Raw genomic sequence first — 22,232 nt, forward strand, 5'->3', positions numbered from 1 at the left:
GCTCTCATGGCTGCAATTCCATTTATCTGGGCAAGGAATTTGCCCCCCAACAAAGTACTCTTTAAAACATTCTCTGAAAACTTAAGTCGCTGTGTAGAATCTGGAGTTGCTGCAGGTGTTTCTTAAAAGCTCATTAGCCCTCCAGAGAACTATGAAAATAAAATCACATCAGACCTAATGAGAGTCAGAGAGCAAGGTGGTCAGGGAAGAGCTAAGTTAGGAGGGAGCTGTTTCAATTGCACCTGTATTGAGAGGTGGGTGACCTCCAAGAAGCCTGTAAGCTTAGTTCCATTTTGGATAAGCAACTGAAAGAGTGGGGGATGGGAATGGGGAAATGAAGGATAAAACATTACTTGCTAATTCTAAACATATGTAGCCTGCGCATTGGTGAGTTGAGGTTGGCAAAGGGTAAAACAAAATCTTGCTGCACTGCTTTCCTCAGTGACAGCTATATTTGTTGATTTTTCCATTGGCACTGAGCATTTTGAGTCTCCATTTTCTTAATTCTGAAACAACAGAGGGCAGTCATCTCTCACGGCTGAATACAACACTTGACATCTATGTTTTCATATAGAGAAGATCATCCTCTGTGGGCCTGCAAAACATCAGTCTCACTCAGGCCTATGGAGTAGAGAAATTTATATATCCACAGTCTGGTGGGTTCAGAGACCAGACTACACCTCTTCCTTTCCTTCTTGGCTTCTTCCATTTCCTAAAGCATAACCAGTATCTGAATAGAATATGGCACATAAGGTTCTTCTCCACCCGTTTTCTCCTATTAATAGAACATGGCAAAGGAAAAATCCCATGAATGTCAACAGCTAACTCAATTAAAGATAGCCCACCTGGAGTGAAAATTAATCAGTAGCCTCCTCTTTTAGAAGGTGAAAGAGAAGTCAGGAAGGGATGTCACAAGTTACCATATCATGGAACGTGAGAATAACATGAACCAGGAAGCTGCATGTTCTGCAGGAACTAAGAAGACAAGGTATATTCTATGATAAGTAATGTAGCCAAAAAGCTTCTTTTTCACTGTGCTTAAGCTAGGACTGGCTGGGAAATAAAGCAGCTTTGTGAATATTTTATTAGTTCTTTCTTATGGGTGAAGTACTTCTTGTAGAAAAACCTTTATTAATTAAAAATGAGCTTTACGAGAATAAGTTTCCTTACTTCTCCCTACACTTCTGCCAAATCTTGTCCCAGTAGGTTGTGAGAGAACCCAACCCACTAACTGTGGTCCCATTTAAAGTATTATAAACTTTGTCCTCTTTGAAGTTACAGAGCTGAAATATTGTACACTTTGAGCAGTCTGTAAGCTGCTTGAGAGTGAGTACCATCCATATTCATCTCAATATTTAGCACAACACCTACCATTGTCTGTGAATATATTTCAACTGGTATCAACTAATATTTATAGAGAATACACATTGTCCAAAACATGTTATTAGCATGACACGGGATATAAAGGTAATTAAGAAATTTATCCCTATTCCCAAGGTCTTTCTACAATAGAAGAAGGTGATTAGAGATGTACAAATATTACAGTAATGCCAGGTGAAATAAGAGAAGTATCGTGAAAGAAGTACAAATCATGAAAGAATTTTAAAGGAGAGAAAAAGCCTCTCTTTCTGGAGGTATCTGATATGGTTTAGCTCTGTGTTCCCACCCAAATCTCATATTGAATTGTAATCCCCAGTGTTGGAGGATGGGCTTGGTGGAAGGTGACTAAATCATGGGAGTGGTTTCTGATGGTTTAGCACAATCCTCCTAGTGCTGTCTTGTGATAGAGTTCCCAGATCTGATTGTTTGAAAGTGTGTAGCACTTTCTGCCTTGTTCTCTCTCCTGCCAGCCACGTGAAGATGTACCTGCTTCCCCTTTGCCTTCTGCCATAATTGTAAGCTCCGAGTCCTCTCTAGAAGCAGAAGCCTGCACACCCTGCAGAATCTTTAGCTGATTGAACCTCTTTTCTTTACAAATTACCCAGTCTCAAGTATGTCTTTATAGCACTGTGAGAACAGACTAATACAGTATCCATGAAAGCTAACTAGAGCCAATAATTTTTTAGATAACCCTGACAGATCAACAGGATTTAAATAAGCAGAGCTGAAAAAAGAAAACTGCTTAGTGTGATATGCATACAGAGAAGAATGATTCTGTTTCGCCAAGGAAAAGGACACACAAAGAAAAGTGAATGTTAAGGCTGGAAAGGTGGATTCAGTCTAGCAGAGTTTTCTCAAGTTGCAGGTTATGAATGGATAAATATTGTCTGTTGGTATTTGGTATCTATTCATGGCCCTTTCTATTCTATATTATGGTCCCATATGTCAAGCTCTAGAGAGCTAAATATTACATGTGCAAGACTCTTTTGCAGCTTAGGTTTTATATATGATTTAGAATCTGACAATGAGATGTATTCCTATAGAGTTTGGAAGGCAAAAAGGAGATGTGAGCCAGTGGTGTGCAGCAGTGTCAGCTAACAAGATTGAAAATTTGGAAGACATTTCAGAGAGCATTCCAGGAGTCCAGTTTTCTGAGGTTATGCTGGGAAATCTCCAAAGTTGAAAGATAAGACACTGTGCCTTGAACACCCTACAACTATGAAAAAGGCAGTATTTGGTAGTCTCTTTCCATTCAGAAGGCAATATGTATGAGTATGGCAACTATGGGATAGTCTCAGCTGGGAAAACTCAGCTCTTTGACACATGGTGTCATATCTTCCAGCAACCTAATACTGTACAGGATTTGGAAAAAGAAACAAACACACAGCACCTTTTTCAGCTTCTCCTTCAGTCAAGTTATCTGTTATCCCTTTGACCAATGCAAGTCTCATTGCTAAGCCCAAACACAGATAGAAAGGGACTATAAAGTTAAAAGTCAAAGTGTATAGATACATGGCAGCCATTAAGTGGGGCCATTAATGCAATCATCTACCAAACTAAGTACGTGTTGAAGCTGCCAGTTTTGAGTAGGTCCCAGAATAAGAGAAGGCTCTGCAGCCAGTCTAGGCTGCAGTTCAAGAAGCTCTGGCTTTATGACCCAGTATATCTAATGATTTTAAAATTGTTACAGATGCAGATACTATACATGCACTCCAGCAAGTGTTGATAGGAAAATCCTGAAATTATCAGAGCAAGCTATTTCCCTCTTGGGAAATACGTATTTACCAAATACTCTTGCTACATTGCAACCTCTCCACAAACTAATACACATGGCCTTATGAGGAGTTCCCTGCAACTAATTAATTGAAGAAGAAGAAAAAAATGTCAGCCTGGTTTGTAGCTGGCACCAGCCAAAACTGAACTGCTGCATATTAAAGCCCCAATTGTAAGTTGCCCAATAAAAGAACAATCAGAAAAAGCAATATGTTCAATGAGCAAAATTGTACGTATTTTTTTGTCTTTTTTTTTCTTAAGATCCAATTTTAGTTGAAAGAAAAAGCAGAGGAAGGATTAAAGGTCACTTGAGCTGGTTGAAACAAATATACACCTCAGGGAATATCCGCACAGGAGCCCACACCTTTGCTGCCACACAAACACAGAGAAACACGGTGCGTGAATAACAGGAAATGTATGTTTAAGAAGTCACGTGGCATGCAAAGTGAAAACAAGGAAGCAGGCTTGCCCTCAAGGTGGAAGGTCCAGCAGCAGCTTTCCACTAGGAAAGTATCCAAGTCATGGCACCAAATATGTTAGCGGTGGAAGGGATCCGAGTTACACCAAGTTACCAGTGGCCTATCTTCGGGTCTGTGGCAATTTCAATTCTTGCTTCCTCAGAAGACAGAATTCGACTGAGTGGCATAAGGCAGAATTAGAGACTGAGGCAAGCTTCAAAGCAGGAGTGAACATTTATTAAAAAGCTTTAGAAGAGTAAGGAAAGGAAGGGAAAGAGAGAGAAGAAGGAAAGTACCGCTTGGAAGAGGGCCAAGCAGACAACCTGAGAAACCAAGTGCACCCAATGAGCAAACTTAAATAGTGCATCTGGCTCTACGCTTTGCCTGAAAAGACAGAAAGAAGGGTTTGAATCTACAGTCCATGGGAAAGAGCTAATGGTTTGGCCAGACAGTCTTGCATGGGAAAGAAAAAAGATTAGAGAATTAGTTACAAGAAAGTCTGGAGAAAAGGCCTATTGCTGGACTCCTCAGTATGGCAGAGTAGGAGAACATTGTGTTCCACTGAATTCTCACCACAGGGCTGGCTTCTCCATTGAGGAGAACCTACCTAGTGAGAAGAAGAAAATCTGTTTTGTGTATTTCATTTAGGCTTTTTCACTGGCTACCCTAGGGCTTGGTCAATAAGCATAGAAACTTACTGGCATGATAGCGGAGATGGAAGTGATGCATGACTCAGCAATATGAACTTTTTCTCACCAAGGAAGATGCAGAAAATGATACTAATGAATATCTGCTACATCAAGGAAACAGCAGAAAACACATAAATGTACACAAACACACATACAGAGAGAGAGGGAGAGAGATGTGAGAATATTGTATCCGTAAAATAGAACAGTTATGGTATTGAAAAAGGTAAAATTATTTTAGAAATAATTAGAAGTTTAAAATATAACTCTTGATTTAAATAATTCAATATATAGACTAAATAGAAGAATGGAAAAACATAAATATCAAATAACTTAGCTTGAAAATTGAAATAAAAACATTATCCCAAAACACAGTAGTAACACAGTACAAAGATATGTGAGTAGAAAACTGGAGACATAAAATATGGATGTAAGAGTTCTAATATTCAAAAAAGAGCCCAAATAGCCAAAGCAATCCTAAACAAAAAGAACACAGCTGGAGGCACCACACTACCCAACTTTAAACTGCACTACAAGGCTATAGTAGCTAAAACAGCATGGTACTTGTACAAAAACAGACACATAGACAAATGGAACAAGTTAGAGAATCCAGAAATAATGGGGGTACACTTACAACTATCTGATCTTTGACAAATCTGACAAAAACAAGCAATGGGGAAAGGACACCCTATTCAGTAAATGCTACTGGGATAACTGGCTAGCCATGTGCAGAAGATTGAAACTGGACCTATTCCTTACACCATATATAAAAATCAACTCAAGATGGATTAAAGATTTGAATGTAAAACCCAAAACTATAAAAATCCTAGAAGATAACCTAGGAAATACCATTTTGGACATAGGACCTGTCAGAGATTTCATGACAGAAATGCCAAAAGCAATTGCAACAAAAACAAAAATTGACAAATGGTATCTAATTAAACTAAAGAACTGTTGCACAGCCAAAGAAACTATCAACAGTATAAGCAGACAACCTGCAGAATTGAAGAAAATATTTGCAAACTATGCATCTGACAAAGGTCTAATATCCAGAATCTATAAGGAACTTAAACGAATTAACAAGCAAAAAAACACCACCATTAAAAATTGAGCAAACGACATAAACAGACACTTTTCAAAAGAAGACACATATGGAGCCAACAAGCATATGAAAAAATGCTCAACATTGCTAATTATTACAGAAATGCAAATCAAAACCACGATGAGATACCATCTCCCACCAGTCAGAATGGCTATCACTGAAAAGTCAAAAACAACAAATGTTGGTAAGGTTACAGAGAAAAGGGAACCCCTTAAACACTGCTGATGGGAATGTGAATTAGTTCAGCCATTGTGGAAAGCAGTTTGGCAATTTCTCAAAGAACTTAAAACAGAGTTACCATTCTGCCAAGCAATCCCATTATTGTGTATATACCAAACGAAATATAAATTATTCTACCTTAAAGATACATGCACATGTATGTTCATCAGAGCATTATTCACAATAACAAAGACATGGGATCAACCTAAATGCCCATCAGTGATAAACTGGATAAAGAAAATGTGGCACATACACACCGTGGAATATATGCAGCCGTAAAAAAGAATGAAATCATCTCATATGCAGCAACATGGATGAAACTGGAGGGTATTATCCTAAGCAAACTAATGTATGAACAGAAAAGCAAATACCACATGTTCTCATTTATAAGTGGGAGCTAAACATTGAGTACACATAGACACAAAGAAGGGAACAACAGACACTGGGGCCTTCTTTAGGGTGGAGGGAGGGAGGAAGGTGAGGATCCAAAAACTACCTATTGGTACTATGCTTTTTACCTAGGTAACAAAATAATCTGTATGCCAAACCCCTATGACACCCAATTTACCAACATAACAAACCTGCACATGTACCCCTGAACCTAAAAGATAAAAATAAATAAATACATAAATAAATAAATAGAAAAAATGATGTGGGAAAAATGTTTAATCATAAGAACTCAAATACAAGTTTACACCAAACAAATCTGAAAATTAGTTGAAATAGATAATGTAGTAGAAAAAACAGTAAGCAAAGTTGACTCAAAAAGGAGCTGACACCCTGAAAAACCCAGTAACTAGAAAAGAAATTTAGAAGAAATCAAAACTCTAGAAAGGGCACAATGCCCAGACAATCTTATAGGCACATTGTATTAAACCTACAAAGAACAGATAATTCCTGTATTATTTACACTGTTACAGAACATAGAAAAAAATGGAATGCTTTCGGCTCATTCTACAAATTTAACATCACACTGAACCATAACCAGATAAAAATAGAAAGAAAGAAACCCACAAAAAAATCAAAAAATCCAAAGACAAATGGAGGCAAAAATCTCCCCAAAAATATTGGAATTTTTTATATTACACTTTAAGTTTTGGGATACATGTGCAGAACGTGCAGGTTTGTTACTAGGTGTACACATGCCATGGTGGTTTGCTGCACCCATCAACCCATCATCTATGTTAGGTATTTCTCCTAATGCCATACCTCCCCTAGCCTCGCAACCCCCAACAGGCCCTGGTGTGTGATGTTCCCCTCCCTGTGTCCATATATTCTCATTGTTCATCTCCCACTTATGAGTGAAAACATGTGGTGTTTGGTTTTCTGTTCCTGTGTTAGTTTGCTGAGAATGATGATTTCCAGCTCCATGCAAGTTCCTGCAAAAGACATTAACTCAACCTTTTTTATGGCTGCATAGTATTCCATGGTGTATATGTGCCACATTTTCTTTATCCAGTCTAACATGATGGGCATTTAGGTTGGTTCCAAGTTTGTGCTATTGTGAATAGTGCTGCAATAAACATACATGCGCATGTGTCTTTATAGTAGAATGATTTATAATCCTTTGGGTATATACCCAGTAATGGGATTGCTGGGTCAAATGATATTTCTGAGTCTAGATCCTTGAGGAATTGCCACACTGTCTTCCACAATGGGTTGAACTAATTTACATTCCCACCATCAGTGTAAAAGCATTCCTGTTTCTCCACATCCTCTCCAGCATCTGTTGTTTCCTGACTTTTTAATGATCACCATTCTAACTGGCATGAGATGATAGCTCATTGTGGTTTCGATTTACGTTTCTCTAATGACCAGTGATGATGAGCTTTTTTTCATATGTTTGTTGGCTGCATAAATGTCTTCTTTTGAGAAGTGTCTGTTCATATCCTTTGCCCACTTTTTGATGGGATTGTTTGTTTTTTTCTTGTAAATTTGTTTAAGTTCCTTGTAGCTTCTGGATATTAGACCTTTGTCAGATGGACAGATTGCAAAAATTTTCTCCCATTCTGTAGGATGCCTGTTCAATCTGATGATAGTTTCTTTTGCTGTGCAGAAGCTCTTTAGTTTAATTAGATCCCATTTGTCAATTTTGGCTTTTATTGCCATTGCTTTTGGTGTTTCAGTCAAGAAGTTTTTGCCCATGCCTATGTCCTGAAGGGTATTGCCTAGGTGTTCTTCTAGGGTTTTTACGGTTTTAGGGTTTTTATGGTTTTAGGTCTTACGTTTAAGTCTTTAATCCATCTTGAGTTAATTTTCGTATAATGTTTACACATTGAAGGGGTCCAGTTTCAGTTTTCTGCATATGGCTAGTCAGTTTTTCCAACACCATTTATTAAATAGGGAATCCTTTCCCCATTGCTCATTTGTGTCAGGTTTGTCAAAGATCAGATGGTTATAGATGTGTGGCATTATTTCTGAGGCCTCTGTTCTGTTCCATTGGTCTATATATCTGATTTGGGACCAGTACCAAGCTGTTTTTGTTACTGTAGCCTTGTAGTATAGTTGGAAGTCAGGTAGCATGATGCCTCCAGCTCTGTTCTTTTTGCTTAGGATTGTCTTGACCATACAGGCTCTTTTTTGGTTCCATATGAAATTTAAAGTAGTTTTTTCTAATTCTGAGAAGTGTTGCGGGAAGTCAGGGACCCCAAACGGAGGGACCAGCTGAAGCCATGGCAGAAGAACATAAATTGTGAAGATTTCATGGACATTTATTAGTTCCCCAAATTAATACTTTTATAATTTCTTACACATCTCCTTACTGCAATCTCTGAACATAAATTGTGAAGATTTCATGGACCCTTATCACTTCCCCAATCAATACCCTTGTGATTTCCTATGCCTGTCTTTAATCTCTTAATCCCGTCATCTTCCTAAGCTGAGGATGAATGTTGCCTCGGGACACTGTGATAATTACCTTAACTGCACAAATTGTTTGAACAACATGAAATCTGGGCACCTTGAAAAAAGAACAGGATAACAGCAATGTTCAGGGAACAAGGGAGATAACCTTAAACTCTGGCTGCCTATGAGCTGGGCAGAACAGAGCCACATTTCTCTTTTTTCAAAAGCAAATAGGAGAAAGATCGCTGAATTCTTTTTCTCAGCAAGGAACATCCCTGAGAAAGAGAATGCATCCCTAAGGGGAGTCCTCTGAAATGGTCACTTTGGGGACGGCTGTCTTTTACGGTCATAGATAAGGGATGAAATAAGCCCTGGTCTCCCGTAGCACTCCCAGGCTTATTAGGACGAGGAAATTCCCGCCTAATAAATTTTGGTCAGACCGGTTGTCTGCTCTCAAATGCTGTCTCCTGATAAGATGTTATCAATGACAATGCATGCCCGAAACTTCATTAGCAATTTTAATTTCACCCCAGTCCTGTGGTCCTGTGAGATCACCCTGCCTCCATTTGCCTTGTGATATTTTATTACCTTGTGAAGAGTGTGATCTCTATGACCCACACCCTATTCGTACAGTCCCTCTCCTTTTGAAAATCACTAATAGAAACTTGCTGGTTTTACGGCTCAGGGGGCTTCACGGAACCTGCCAACATGTGATATCTCCCCTGGACACTCAGCTATAAAATTTCTCTCTTTTGTACTCTGTCCCTTTATTTCTCAGACTGGTCGACAGGGAAAATAGAAGAGCACCTACGTGAAATATCGGGGGTGAATTTCCCCCAGTAGAGAAGAAAGTCAATGGTAGCTTGATGGAGATGGCACTGAATATATAAATTACTTTGGGCAGTATAGAAATTTTCATGATATTGATTCTTCCTATCCATGAGCGTGAAATGTTTTTCCATTTGTTTGTGTCCTCTCTTATTTCCTTGAGAAGCGGTTTGTAGCTCTCCTTGAAGAGGTCCTACACATCCCTTGTCAGTTTTATCCCTAGGTATTTTATTCTCTTTCTAGAACATAAACTATCACATAAACAGAACCAATGACAAAAACCAAATGATGATCTCAACAGATGCAGAAAAGGCCTTCAATAAAATTCAACACCGCTTCATGCTAAAAACTCTTAATAAACTCGGTATTGATGGAACGTATCTCAAAATAATAAGAACTATTTATGACAAACCCACAGCCAATATCATACTGAATGGGCAAAAGCTGGAAGCATTTCCTTTGAAAATCAGCACAAGACAAGGATGCCCTCTCTCACCACTCCTATTCAACATAGTATTGGACATTCTGGCCAGGGCAATCAGGCAAGAGAAAGAAATAAAGGGTATTCAAATAGGAAGAGAGGAAGTCAAATTGTCTCTGTTTGCAGATGATGTGATTGTATATTTAGAAAATCCCATCATCTCAGCCCAAAACCTCCTTAAGCTGAAAAGCAACTTCAGCAAAGTCTCAGGATACAAAATCAATGTACAAAACTCACAAGCATTCTGATACACCAATAACAGACAAAGAGAGAGCCAAATATTGGACATTTTAACTCAGTAGTGCATTAAGAGAATTATAGCATGAACTGGCAGTCTTTTTCACAGAAATGCTAGAACAGGTTAACATTAGTCTGTCGTTTAGTGTAATTCACTACACCAAGAGCTTAAAAAAGAAAAATTACATTATTATCTAAATACACATGAAAAGGTACTTGCTAAAACTTAATGATCACTCTTGATAAGAAAAGTTTTTATTCAGCAAACTGACAGAAGCTACCACCAGAAACCTATATGATACTTCTGATGAACCATAAAGACTATTCCCATTGAAGTTTAAAACAAGAGGAAGGTTCTGTTACTCCCTCAGTGGGAACAAACTCCAACAAAGCAAGGTAGTAAATCAAGAAACAGAAAGATATGGGATCCAGGAAGCAGGAGATACAACACAGAAGAGAGGCAAAGGAAATCCTCAGGATTACTGTGAAGGAAAATCCAGAGTGATAAATGTGCAGCAGATCTAGAAAGTAAGGTACGGGAGATTGAATGATTACTGGAAGGATAATTCAAAAAAAACTAAACTGATAGGAAAGTGTTAAAATTCATTGTGACAATATGTAGACTTCAGGCAGAGAGTTTGCATACAAATTAGTAATACATTTACAAAAACTAAGCAAAGAAAAAATGAATTAATGATTAACCCTTCACAGGGAGACTTAAGAAAAATAAATATAGTATTCTATATGACTCAGCTGAAAATACTATTTATAATCATTGGGCCAGGCACAGTGGCTCATGCCTGTAATCCCAGCACTTCGGGAGGCCGAGGCAGATGGATCACTTAAAGTCAGGAGTTCGAGACCAGACTGGCCAGCATGGTGAAACCCCGTCTCTACTAAAAATATAAAAATTACCCCTACATGGTGGCAGGTACCTGTAATCCCAGCTACTCAGGAGGCTGGGGCAGGAGAATCACTTGAACCCGGAAGGCAGAGGTTACTGATAGCTGAGATCACACCACTGCACTCCAGCATGGGTGACAAGAGTGAGACTCCATCTAAAATAAAAAATAAAATAAAAATATAGCCATAATAACATGTAATATGTAAACTGAATACTGATTTAACAAAAATTGTGATATAAATCATTTGGGAATATGGGGGAGGGCATGTATTAGAGAGCTACTTTCTAATCTTCCATAATAGTAAGTCAATGAATAATGCTTAAAATTGAAAAAATTTAAAAGTAGTAATATAAGCATGATATTTAGAAATGTAAGTATAAAAAACAGAAGAAATAGCTATGAGAATTGAAAGTGGTTGCCTCTGAGGAATGACAGAGGTGAAGAAGGATGCAGCGAGGACTGCCAGTTTCTATGTCGTGTAAAACCAATTTACTTACTTAAAATACCTTCATATATTCCTTTAGTAAAAATTAAAACTAAATTCAGATTTTAAAAAACACTGACAGTATCCAGTAAGGACACAGAGAAACATATGTAGTCTCAGACCTGATAGCTAAGAGAATAACTTAGTACAGGCTTTTTGGAGAGCATGTTGGCAGTAATATCAAAATTTCAAATATCCTTATTAGCTAATCCAACGATTCCTCCTCTGGCAAGTTATTTTAAGAAAACAATAGGACAGATGTAAAAATTTACCTAAAAGGGTGTTCACAGCATCATACTTTAAAATACTGGAACATTCTGACTATTCATGTACATTAATAAGGACTGATTAAGTACATTATATACTTCCATACAGGGGAATACCTGCAGACTTTTACAATATTGACAAAAAGTAGTGGTTTCAAATCATGTTTTTGGAAGTCTATATTCATTTCTCTAGGGCTGCCATAACAAAGTAACAAAATCTAGGTGGCTTAGAAAAACAGAAATCTATTGTCTTACAGTTGTTGGCTATAACTCTTAGATCAAGGTGTCAGCAGGGTTGGTTCCATCTGAGGGCTGTGGGGAGAATTTCTTTCATGCTTCTCTCCTCCTTCTTGTGTTTGCTGGCAATCTCTGGGGTTCCTTGGCTTGTGGATGCACCACTCTGATATCTGCCTTTATCTTCACATGGCAGTCTTCCTATGCATGTACCTGTGTCTGTGTCCAGATTTCTCTTTTTTGTAGGGACACGAATCATGTTGGATTAGGGTCCACTCATCTTAACTTTGTAAATACCCCGTAAGCATTTGGTCACTTTCAAAGGAACTGGGGCAGTAGGACTTCAACATCTTTTTACAGAATACATGCAACCCATAACAGAATTGTGGGGTCTCTAAGGGGTGCCTCAAAAACTATTGCAATTAACTGTTGGTCCTGAGCTGGTGAGCTCTAGACTTCCCTTGTCCACTTTAACTAGAAAAGTTCCAATTTTTATAAATTAATATTCTGGAAGTTCATATGAAGAAAAGCTTCCACAATTTAAAATGTTTAAAAGCAACCATTATAAAACTTATTTATATATGTGCCAAATATATTACTAATTAACAAAAGCAGTTTGCAAGCATGTGAATATGTTCCCAGTTCTATATAAGTTTTAAAAAGTCACCGTCTATATCTACAGTGCTTATATTTAGATCAACACCATTTTTGGTGCAACATATCCCAAAATATTCACAGTATTAACACGGCTACAATTTTTCAAGTTCCCTTTATATTCGTCTTCATGCTTTTCTATATTGTCTAGTTTTTTGCAATGATATATCTTGTAATTTAAAAAGACTATATTATTAAAGATACAAAAAGGTGGCCAGGTGCAATGGCTCATACCTGTAATCCTAGGACTTTGGGAGGCCAAGGCAGGCAGATGGCTTGAGCTCAGAAGTTCACAATCAGCCCAGGCAACATAGCAAAACCCCATCTCTACAAAAATAAGAATAAAAATAGAAAAGGACATGATATTCAGTAAATACATGTTGGCAAATTGATCAATATAATTTTATTAGTCTGGCTTGACTTATAAGACTTTCGAACTGAGGGAATTTGCATAATTATTCAAGTTCTACTCTTCAGAACATCAGTCCTTGCCATTCAAATCCTATCGATGCTCTCTGATAAAAGTGAGTCTGCAAACCCAAGTCTATTCATGGATGAACAAATAAAATGTAGTACAAACATACAATGCAATGTTATTCAGCCTTTAAAAACAAGAAAATTCTAACACATAGTACAACATGGGTGAACCCTGAAGACATTATGTTAAGTGAAATAAGCCAGTCACAAAAGGACAAATGCCATACGATTCCACTTACATGAGGTATTTAGAGTGCTCAAATTCATACACACCAAAAGTAAAATGGTAGTTACTAGGGACCGGGGGCAGGGGGAAATGAGGACTTATTGAATGAGTATGGAGTTTCAGTTTTGCAAGAACAAAAAAAGTTCTGGAGATGGGTGGTGGTGATGGTTGCACAACAATGTGAGTGTGCTGAACGCCACTGAACTGTACACTTAAAAATGGTTAAAATGGGCCGGCCGAGGTGGCTCTTGCCTGGAGGCTGAGGTGAGTGGATCACCTGAGGTCTGGAGTTCGAGACCAGCCTGGCCAATATGGTGAAACCCAGTCTCTATTAATAATAACAAAAAACTTAGCTGAACTTGGTGGTGCACACTTGTAATCCCAGCTACTTGGGAGGCTGAGGTGGGAGAATCACTTGAACCCAGGAGGCAGAGGCTGCAGTGAGCCGAGATTGCAGTGAGCCGAGACCGTGCCATTGCACTCCAGCCTGGGTGACAAGAGCGAAACTCCATCTCAAAAAAAAAGTTAAAATGATGACTCTTGTGCATAGTTTACCACAATTAAAAAAATAAAAATAAAAAAAAGACTTTGATCTTAAAACACTTCAAGGTAATGTGTACCACCTATCTGACCTTCATTTTTAATATCATAAACTCATTTACTTATTATTTTTCATTAATGAATCATTATATTCACCATTTTCATCATCCCCATCAGCATCCAAGTACTGCAAAAACCAGTTGTATGCTTTATTCTAAAGATCACTTTTCATTTTCTTTATACAGGCAGCATAAATACTTTTTGGAGAAAAACACTATGAGGAGCATTGAGAAAGTCCTCATTTGGAATACTTAGCTGGACTTACCTAAACTGAACTTTCCCTTCCTTGACCCAGGGCAACCTCTGCCAAGCCCACCACCCTCCGGCTCCTATGCCATGAAAGATGGAAGAAGATAATCAGAAAAGCCACCCAAGAAAAGGAAAAGGGAGAATCATTTACATATCCAGCAAACCAGAAAACAAGAAAACCCAAATCTGTTCCAGTTCTCTAGTTTCACCTTAAAGGCAAAGAACTGTAGATGCTTGTGAGGAGCTCTTCAAAGCCTGAATTCATAGCCTCTCTATGCGGGAGGTTACCAGCATCTGAAGAAAAACAACCACTACCAGAAAAGCTCTTCTTTGTTTTCATTCTTTGCAGTCCTTCAGGAAACTCTTGATAATGTGAAATGTTATTACTGCAAATGTTGGCTCAAGCAAGTTTACTCTAGAGTCTGACTATCACTGACTTGTTCGCAAAATAAAATCATTTTTAAAGCCTACGAAGAAAGCCAAGAGCAAACCACAAACCAGAAAACCACCAAGGCGGGCTGGTCTCATTGCCAGAATTTAATGTGATCTAATGGGAGGACAAGAAGATGTGAGAATTTGATTTTACGATGCTCCATGTAACATTTGGCAATATGGAGGGGTTGGGCCCAACTTCCCCATCCTTAAGCAAACATTTGAAGTAATGTTTCACTTTCTCATCAGTTTTAATTCTGTCAGCGAGAGGGTAGAGATTCAGCCGGCCCTGCTCATTTTAAAAGTGCTGTCTGCTTTGGATGCTCATAGATTTGCTTAATATCCATTTGTATAAGATGAAGATGGGCAGGTGGGGAAGGGGCCAGGAAAATAGGATGAAGCTATTTAGTGGCAGTTTACCAACTGGACTGCCACTCTTTTCTGCACTGGTGATTTATTCCATGGGTGGGAAGGCAGGAATGGGGCTAACTTAAGAAACATTCTTTCACAAGCAAAAACTAACCCCAATGAGAAAGAGTCAGATCTGGGCTGAATCACATTGCCCAGTCTCACACCAAATGGGACTGGAACTCCAGTGGAGCTCTATTTCCCATCACTCATTCTTTAAAAAAGAAATACAATGGTAGCAACAGAGAAACGCTTTGCATATGTCAAATTAACAACGGAGGACCCTATGGAATAAAGAAGCCAGTCAGGAAATCCCATAGAAGGGCACGTGAGCAATGAAAAATACATTAAAGTTACATATTTCATGCAGTTTTTATTTCTGTTGCCAGAACAATGGAATGAGAATCAGATCTCTTTTTTTCCTTCTCACAGAATAATGCAACCTTACCAATGCCAAACTCCTACTTACACTGTCATTTTATAGCAGTCACAAAGTTGGCCCAGTAAAGAAATGTAAAACACATAGTCAAGTTTCTTAAAGCAATAGTTTGCTAAGGGAAGTATAATAAATACAGGGTCTAGGAAAAAATTACTAGAACTTCTATTTCTATTGACTTTTAAGCTAAACACTAAGAAGGAAAGAAAGCCTCACTAAGAGTTAAAATCTGGATGACACCAGTTGTCCTCATTTGGTGCAGATACAGACAGTCACCTCTCACCCACCACCTGTGGACTGTGAGTCTTCCTGAAAGAAGGTTGAGGGCTCAACTGTGCTAAGGGTATGATAGGGGTAGCATCAGTTCAGGCTGGCTGGGCTGCAGTAACACATAGACCAAGCAGATAATGGCTCAACACAATAGGAAGTTAGTTCTTGCTTAGGGTGCCATTCTGGTGATGAGATCAGTAGGACAGCTCAAGCCATGCCATCACTTAGATGAGGCTCTGCCAACTTCGGCTTATGGTTAGCATAGCCATCTGCATCGCTTCCTGCAGGAAGAAGGAAGAACCTTGGAGAATCACTTCTAGAAGGCTTTTTATGGGACCAGACTGAAAGTGGTACATATTATTGAAGCTCATCCTCCATTGGCCATGACTTAGTCTCAGAGCCACACCTAACCACAAGGGAAGCCAGGAAATGTAGCCTGGTTATGTGCTCAAGAAGAAGAAACAAATTATGGCAAACAGTCAGCAGTTTCTACCATAGGTGTGCTCATCCATTCAGTGGATTGCAATGTATTGCAATCGACATGTTCCCCTTACACAGATTTAACCATTTCAATAAAATTTAACCTCATAAAATGAACAGGTAGCTGAAAAATATTCCTACTACAAAGTTAAAGATTGAAGATAATATTAATAATACGAACACAAGCCAATCACAAGAAAAGAACAGAGCTCACGCCTCATATTTTAAACTCTTTGTCAACAATAATATGAGGTTTTTTTAAAAAAGACTATTAAATTACTTCTGGAAAGAAGTCAAACCAAATATTTTTAAAATTTTTAAGTTTATTTGAAATACAGATTTATATCCACTTTTATAATAATGAACCTTATATACCATATATACCTGAAGCATGGCTAATAAGAATGTGAACATATCAAAATTAGCAAAAAATTTATGTAGCTGTAAAATAAACATGGAGAAAAGCTTCTGTAATTTTACGTGCAGTTTAAAGTCATGTTATACTTAATCTATTATTTTGAAAAATTTTACTAAACTTGATGAGAGATGTTTAGAGGTCTCCTTTGAGATTTCTCATTAAATAATAAAGTACAAAAAGCCACATACCATTGGGTTCTCATTTTTTCTTCACTCCGTAATTTAAAATGGCAAAATAACATATGTAAAACAATCTGGCAATAGGCTGGGCATGGTGGCTCACGCCTGCAATCCCAGCACTTTGGGAGGCCAAGGCAAGCAGATCACTCGATGCCAGGAGTTTGAGACCAGCCTGTGAAATGTAGCAAACCCCGTCTCTACTAAAAATTAGCTGGACATGGTGGCACACACCTATAATCCCAGCTACTCAGGTGGCTGAGGCACAAGAATCACTTGAACCTGGGAGGCAGAGGTTGTAGTGAGCTGAGATTGCACCACTGCACTCCAGCCTGGGCAACAGAGCGAGACTGTCGCAAAAAAAAAAAAAAAAAAAAAAATCTGGCAACAAAATTGTATTCCTTTGTTAATATAAAAAAAAAAGCTGGCCGGTGCAGTGGTTCACACCTGTAATCCCAGCACTTTGGGAGGCTGAGGGGGGCAGATCATGAGGTCAGGAGATCGAGACCATCCTGGCTAACACTCTGTCTCTACTAAAAATACAAAAAATTAGCCGGGCGTGGTGGCAGGCGCCTGTAATCACAGCTACTCGGGAGGCTGAGGCAGGAGAATAGCGTGAACCTGGGAGGCAGAACTTTCAGTGAGCCAAGATGGCGCCACTGTACTCCAGTCTGGGCAACAGAGTGAGACTCCATCTCAAAAAAAAAAAAAAAAAAAAAAAAAGCTGAAGTTTAAATAAATAATTAAAATATGTTTTGAAGTGTTGGGAGGTTGATTTACAGACGAATGAAAGCACAGGTTTCTAATGTATCTCAGCTTATGGTATTTTCTAGATCCCGTTTCAATGGTTAAATATATAACTATTTGTGTGCATGTGTGTGTGCACGCATATACCTGTGCATATACCACAAAAAGATATGTACTAAAGAATGTGTCTTCTCAAAAATCACTCAACTAATATTTATAGAGCATCTGCTCCCTATCCTGATGCAGTTTTAATTACAGTAGCAATACTCAATCTAGCAAAAACAATATTTTAAGAGAAAATTGTGTAAGTGTATCAATGATGGAGCAACTACTTCGATGAAATGTCTTAAAAGGTTTTTGGAATAAGTTTACCGAGGCAGCATAAATGAAATCTTTTTGCTTCACCATTCATAGGCAAGCTATTGTAACAAAATGCTACAAAATGTCACTCATAAGTTCAATTTTAGAAAAACTAGAACCTTCAAATAAAGGGAAGTCAAATACCTAATACCCATTAGGATGACTATTATCAAAAAACAAAACAGAAAATAGCAAGTATTGGCAAGGATCTGGAGATAGTATATTCTTGTGCACTATTGGTGAGAATATAAAATGGTATAGTTGTTATGGGAAACAATATGGTAATTCCTCAAAAAATTAAAAATTGAATTACTATATGATGCATAAATTCTACTTCTGGGTATATACCCAAAAGAATTGAAAGCTGTGTACTGAAGAGATATTTGTACACCCATGTTCATAGCACCATCATTCACAAAAGCCAAAAGGTGGAAGCAACCCAGTGTCCATCAACAGATGAACAGATAAGCAAAATGTGATACAGATATACATACAATGAAATAGTGTTCAGCCTTTAAAAAGAAGGAAATTCTGACACATGCCATAATATGGATGAGCCTTAAGGACATTATGCTAAACGAAATAAGCCAACAACGAAAAGATAAGTACTGTATAATACCACTTATATGAGTACCTATAATAGTGAAATGCATAGAGACAGAAAATGAAAGGGTAGTTATCAGAGCCTAGGGAGAAGGAGGGATGGACAGTTGTTTAATAGGTATAGAGTATCAGTTTTGCAAGATCCATATAATTCTGGAGATTGGTTATCCAACAATGTGAATGTACTTAACATTAATGAACTATACATTTAAAAATTGCTAAAATGGTAAATGTGTATTATGAGTATTTTACTATAATTAATTGTTTTAATGTAGAGGACTCTACAGTTTGACATTGAGATATGGAGCAACGTTGAAAATATTTTCTATCACTCAGAGTTTGCTGATATTTAAAAAACAAGGGACACACATGCTATCTGCTTTCAAGGTAAAGATGATATTTTCACAATCAATTTAAAATAACTGTTCTTTGAAAGAAATTCAAGCTATGCTGATAACATTTTGAAAACATATTTAAAGCGTTTCCATCACTGTATGTGTTGTTGTCAATAATTACACAAATGCAGCCCTATAAAAATTTTCATAACTGAACACTTACACTTAGAAATGGAACATTTAAGCTATTTAATAATTTATCAAAGAGTTTTAATGGTTTAGAATTCAATTGGTAAAACAGTAACAAGCAACTCCCAATTAGTTTGTAAGAGCAAGTGGTTAGCATCAGGGAAGATAAAAAATTTTATCCAAATTTCAACAGAAGTTTCTGCATAATTGAAGTATAGACTAGAAAAATGATCATCATGATTTGGTAAGCCTTGTCAATGATGGGTTCCTTCCATTCCTTTGTTCCTTTCATTTGTAGATTCCATTCAGATCTACAAATAGTTATAAGTGATCTTTTTAAGATAAGGCAGTCAAAATTCAAAAATTCTCTGATTGTGGATTCATTAAATTCGAGTTTTATGCTAGGATTTTAAAAACATATTGAACCATATTAAATTATACAACTCTCACTAATAAGAGCAAAAAGAGCTAGGTGTCGAAAGCAAAAATAAGTAAAATAATTTTTAAAGTATTCTTTCTTTCATCTATTTTAAGCCTATGTTATTTTCTATCTTACATATGTCTTATAAAGTGCATAATATATTGGTACATAGCCTATGCATATAACTCACAAATAAATTAATTTTGTTCACACATAAAAATGTTTATTAATATGGATATAAAATACAGAGACTATTGGTCTAAAATGTCTTGGAAACCAGTTAGGGAGGAGTCTACAAATTTTGGTTTAAAAAGCAAATGGTCTAAAACTGCAATATGGAAGACCAAGGTTATATATGAGAAAGGCTTTTCTTTATGGTAGAAGCAAGAAGCCACAAAACTAATTCTCATCCATTGAAATTATGTAGGTATAGCTCTTCCTTAGAGTAACGAGATCAATTCATTTTATTCATAGGAATATTATGTAGCTCTATTGTCCTTAAGTGCCAGCCAGAAGATAATTCTAAGTATATATCTACAGTCAAGAATAGCATTTTGGTAGTAAAATAACACTGTACACATAGATTTTCCCTTAGAATATTTAAAGTACTTATGCTTTCATCAATAAGTTTTCTTGAATCTGTTTTGGAATGTGATGGGACATATTTAAGTAAACAAACAATCACATACATAAACACTGTATTAAGCTTTTTATCATCTGATCCCTCCTTTCATGTAAAACCACTGCAGAAGGAAAAAAAATTTTATCACAAAATAGCTATGTCATTCCCATTATTTAGAATGCCTTTCCTTTCTTCTTTCATTTTATCTGAGTTTTCTCTGTAATTTGGGGTTCACTTCCAAAAAATTGTATTCAACAACTAGTATACTACCTGCTTCTATGGTAGATTGATTGCAAAAATGGCCCTGTTTTCTGTATCTACATGCTCTTTGCAATGTGGCTTTGCAGTTCCTCTTATTAGAAAGTGAAGTAAATTTTCCCATCTCTTGAATATAGACTAACTTTGGCACTTTTATTTTTGGCCAATAAAACATGGCAGAGGTGATAGTGTGTCAGTTCCACTCTAGGCCTACTTTCACCATATGCCTTGGAAAACTCACTAACCCACAGAATAAGACCAGGATGGGTAAGAGACCACATGCAAGAGAGTAGAGGTGTTCTAGATGATCACTAACGAATATCCCAGGCTGGGCACGGTGGCTCACACCTGTAATCCCAGCACTTTGGGAGGCCGAGGCAGGTGGATCACTTGAGGTCAGGAGTTCAAGACCAGCCTGGCCAACATGGAGAAACCCCGTCTCTACTAAAAATACAAAAATTAGCCAGGCGTGGTGGTACATGCCTGTAATCCCAGCTACTTGGGAGGCTGAGGCAGGAGAATTGCTTGAACCCAGGAGGTGGAGGTTGCAGTGAGCTGAGATCGCACCATTGCACTCCAGCCTGGGAAACAAGAGTGAAACCCAGTCCCAACCCCACCACCCCCCCAAAAAAAATCATTAACAGAGTTGCCTAATCTGCATGTGGCTAACAGCAGATGCATGTGGAGGTCCAGCCAAGGGCAGAAGAGCCACCCAACTGAGCCCAGACCAGATTACCAGCTCATAGAATTTTGAGCTAAATGAATGGTTACTATTTTAAGCAGCTAAGGTTTGGGCTGGTTTGTTAAGCAGTATTATTGTGATAATCGTTAACAATCCTTACTAGGCATACTAAAAAGATGGAAAACAATGTGGTCCTTTCTGCCCTTGAAGGACTCATCTTATGTATAAGGTCTTTTAATCTGGGGCCCACAGATGGACTTTAAAGAGATTTTAAATTCTCTTAAATTATATATGAGATTTAACATGTCTTCTCACGTGTTTTTCCTCTGGGGAAGTGGAGTTTATACTTTTTATCAGATTCTCAAATAAGGTGGTCTCTCACCAAAAGGTTAATACAGCACAGTTGTGAAGATATTGATGCAGTTATAAAAAGTATAGTATCATACATCAAATCCAATAATAGAGGTATGTCCCCAGGTAGTATGGCAATACAGAGAAGAAAACGTTTAAAACCTCCTGAGGAATTCTAAGGCTTTCTCAAAGAAATTATTCTTCCCAAGTGTCTCCACAGACACAAGGAACCTTTCAGGCAATGGGATAGCAGGTACAACTATCCCATTTACATGTACAATTTCTTTTCCCTAAATAAACCAGGCATGGAAAAGTAAAACTGCCTGGTTTATTTAGGGAAAAGAAATTGTACATGTAGCAAGATACATAGTCAAGTATGGAAGATAAAACTGAAGAAGGCTGAGGTCAAGATGTGAAGTGCTTGTAGTCCATGCCAGGGCATTTGTTTTTTAAAACTGTAAGGATCTGCCACTAAAAGTTTTTAAGCAAAGAAAAAACATTGTGGGCTGGGCACGGTGGCTCACGCCTGTAATCCCAGCACTTTGGGAGGCCGAGATGGGCAGATCACGAGGTCAGGAGATCGAGACCATCCTGGCTAACACGGTGAAACCCCGTCTCTACTAAAAATACAAAAAAAAAAAAATTAGCCAGGCGAGGTGGCGGAGGCCTGTAGTCCCAGCTACTCGGGAGGCTGAGGCAGGAGAATGGGGTGAACTCCGGGGGGCGGAGCCTGCAGTGAGCCGAGATCGCGCCACTGCACTCCAGCCTGGGCGACAGCGAGACTCCGTCTCAAAAAAAAAAAAAAAAAAAAAGAAAGAAAAAGAAAAAACATTGTGAAAAATCGCATTTTATAAGTCCTGGTGGCAGAGAATAGAACAGCTTGCTTGGAGAAATGACTAGTGCAAGCTGGCAATAGTACAGGCAGGAAATGATGGAAGTCT

The 22,232-nt window shown here is 37.9% G+C and overlaps 1 protein-coding gene across 2 annotated transcripts in view; it reads right to left on the bottom strand.

The window, feature by feature from the left end:
• ANAPC10 (anaphase promoting complex subunit 10) overlaps nt 1-22,232 on the bottom strand; it is a 396,428-nt gene that overhangs the window by 152,202 nt on the left and 221,994 nt on the right. For both annotated transcript variants that reach the window (XR_010120554.1, XM_055276025.2), the window contains exon 5: nt 12,786-12,878. Coding sequence is in view for 1 of the 2 variants with exons in the window: in XM_055276025.2 (XP_055132000.1) it covers nt 12,834-12,878 (45 nt within the window). In the remaining variant the exon portion in view is untranslated. The remainder of the gene's footprint in view (nt 1-12,785; nt 12,879-22,232) is intronic.

This window comes from Symphalangus syndactylus, chromosome 4 (assembly GCF_028878055.3).
Source record: "Symphalangus syndactylus isolate Jambi chromosome 4, NHGRI_mSymSyn1-v2.1_pri, whole genome shotgun sequence".
Classification (NCBI taxonomy): domain Eukaryota; kingdom Metazoa; phylum Chordata; class Mammalia; order Primates; family Hylobatidae; genus Symphalangus; species Symphalangus syndactylus.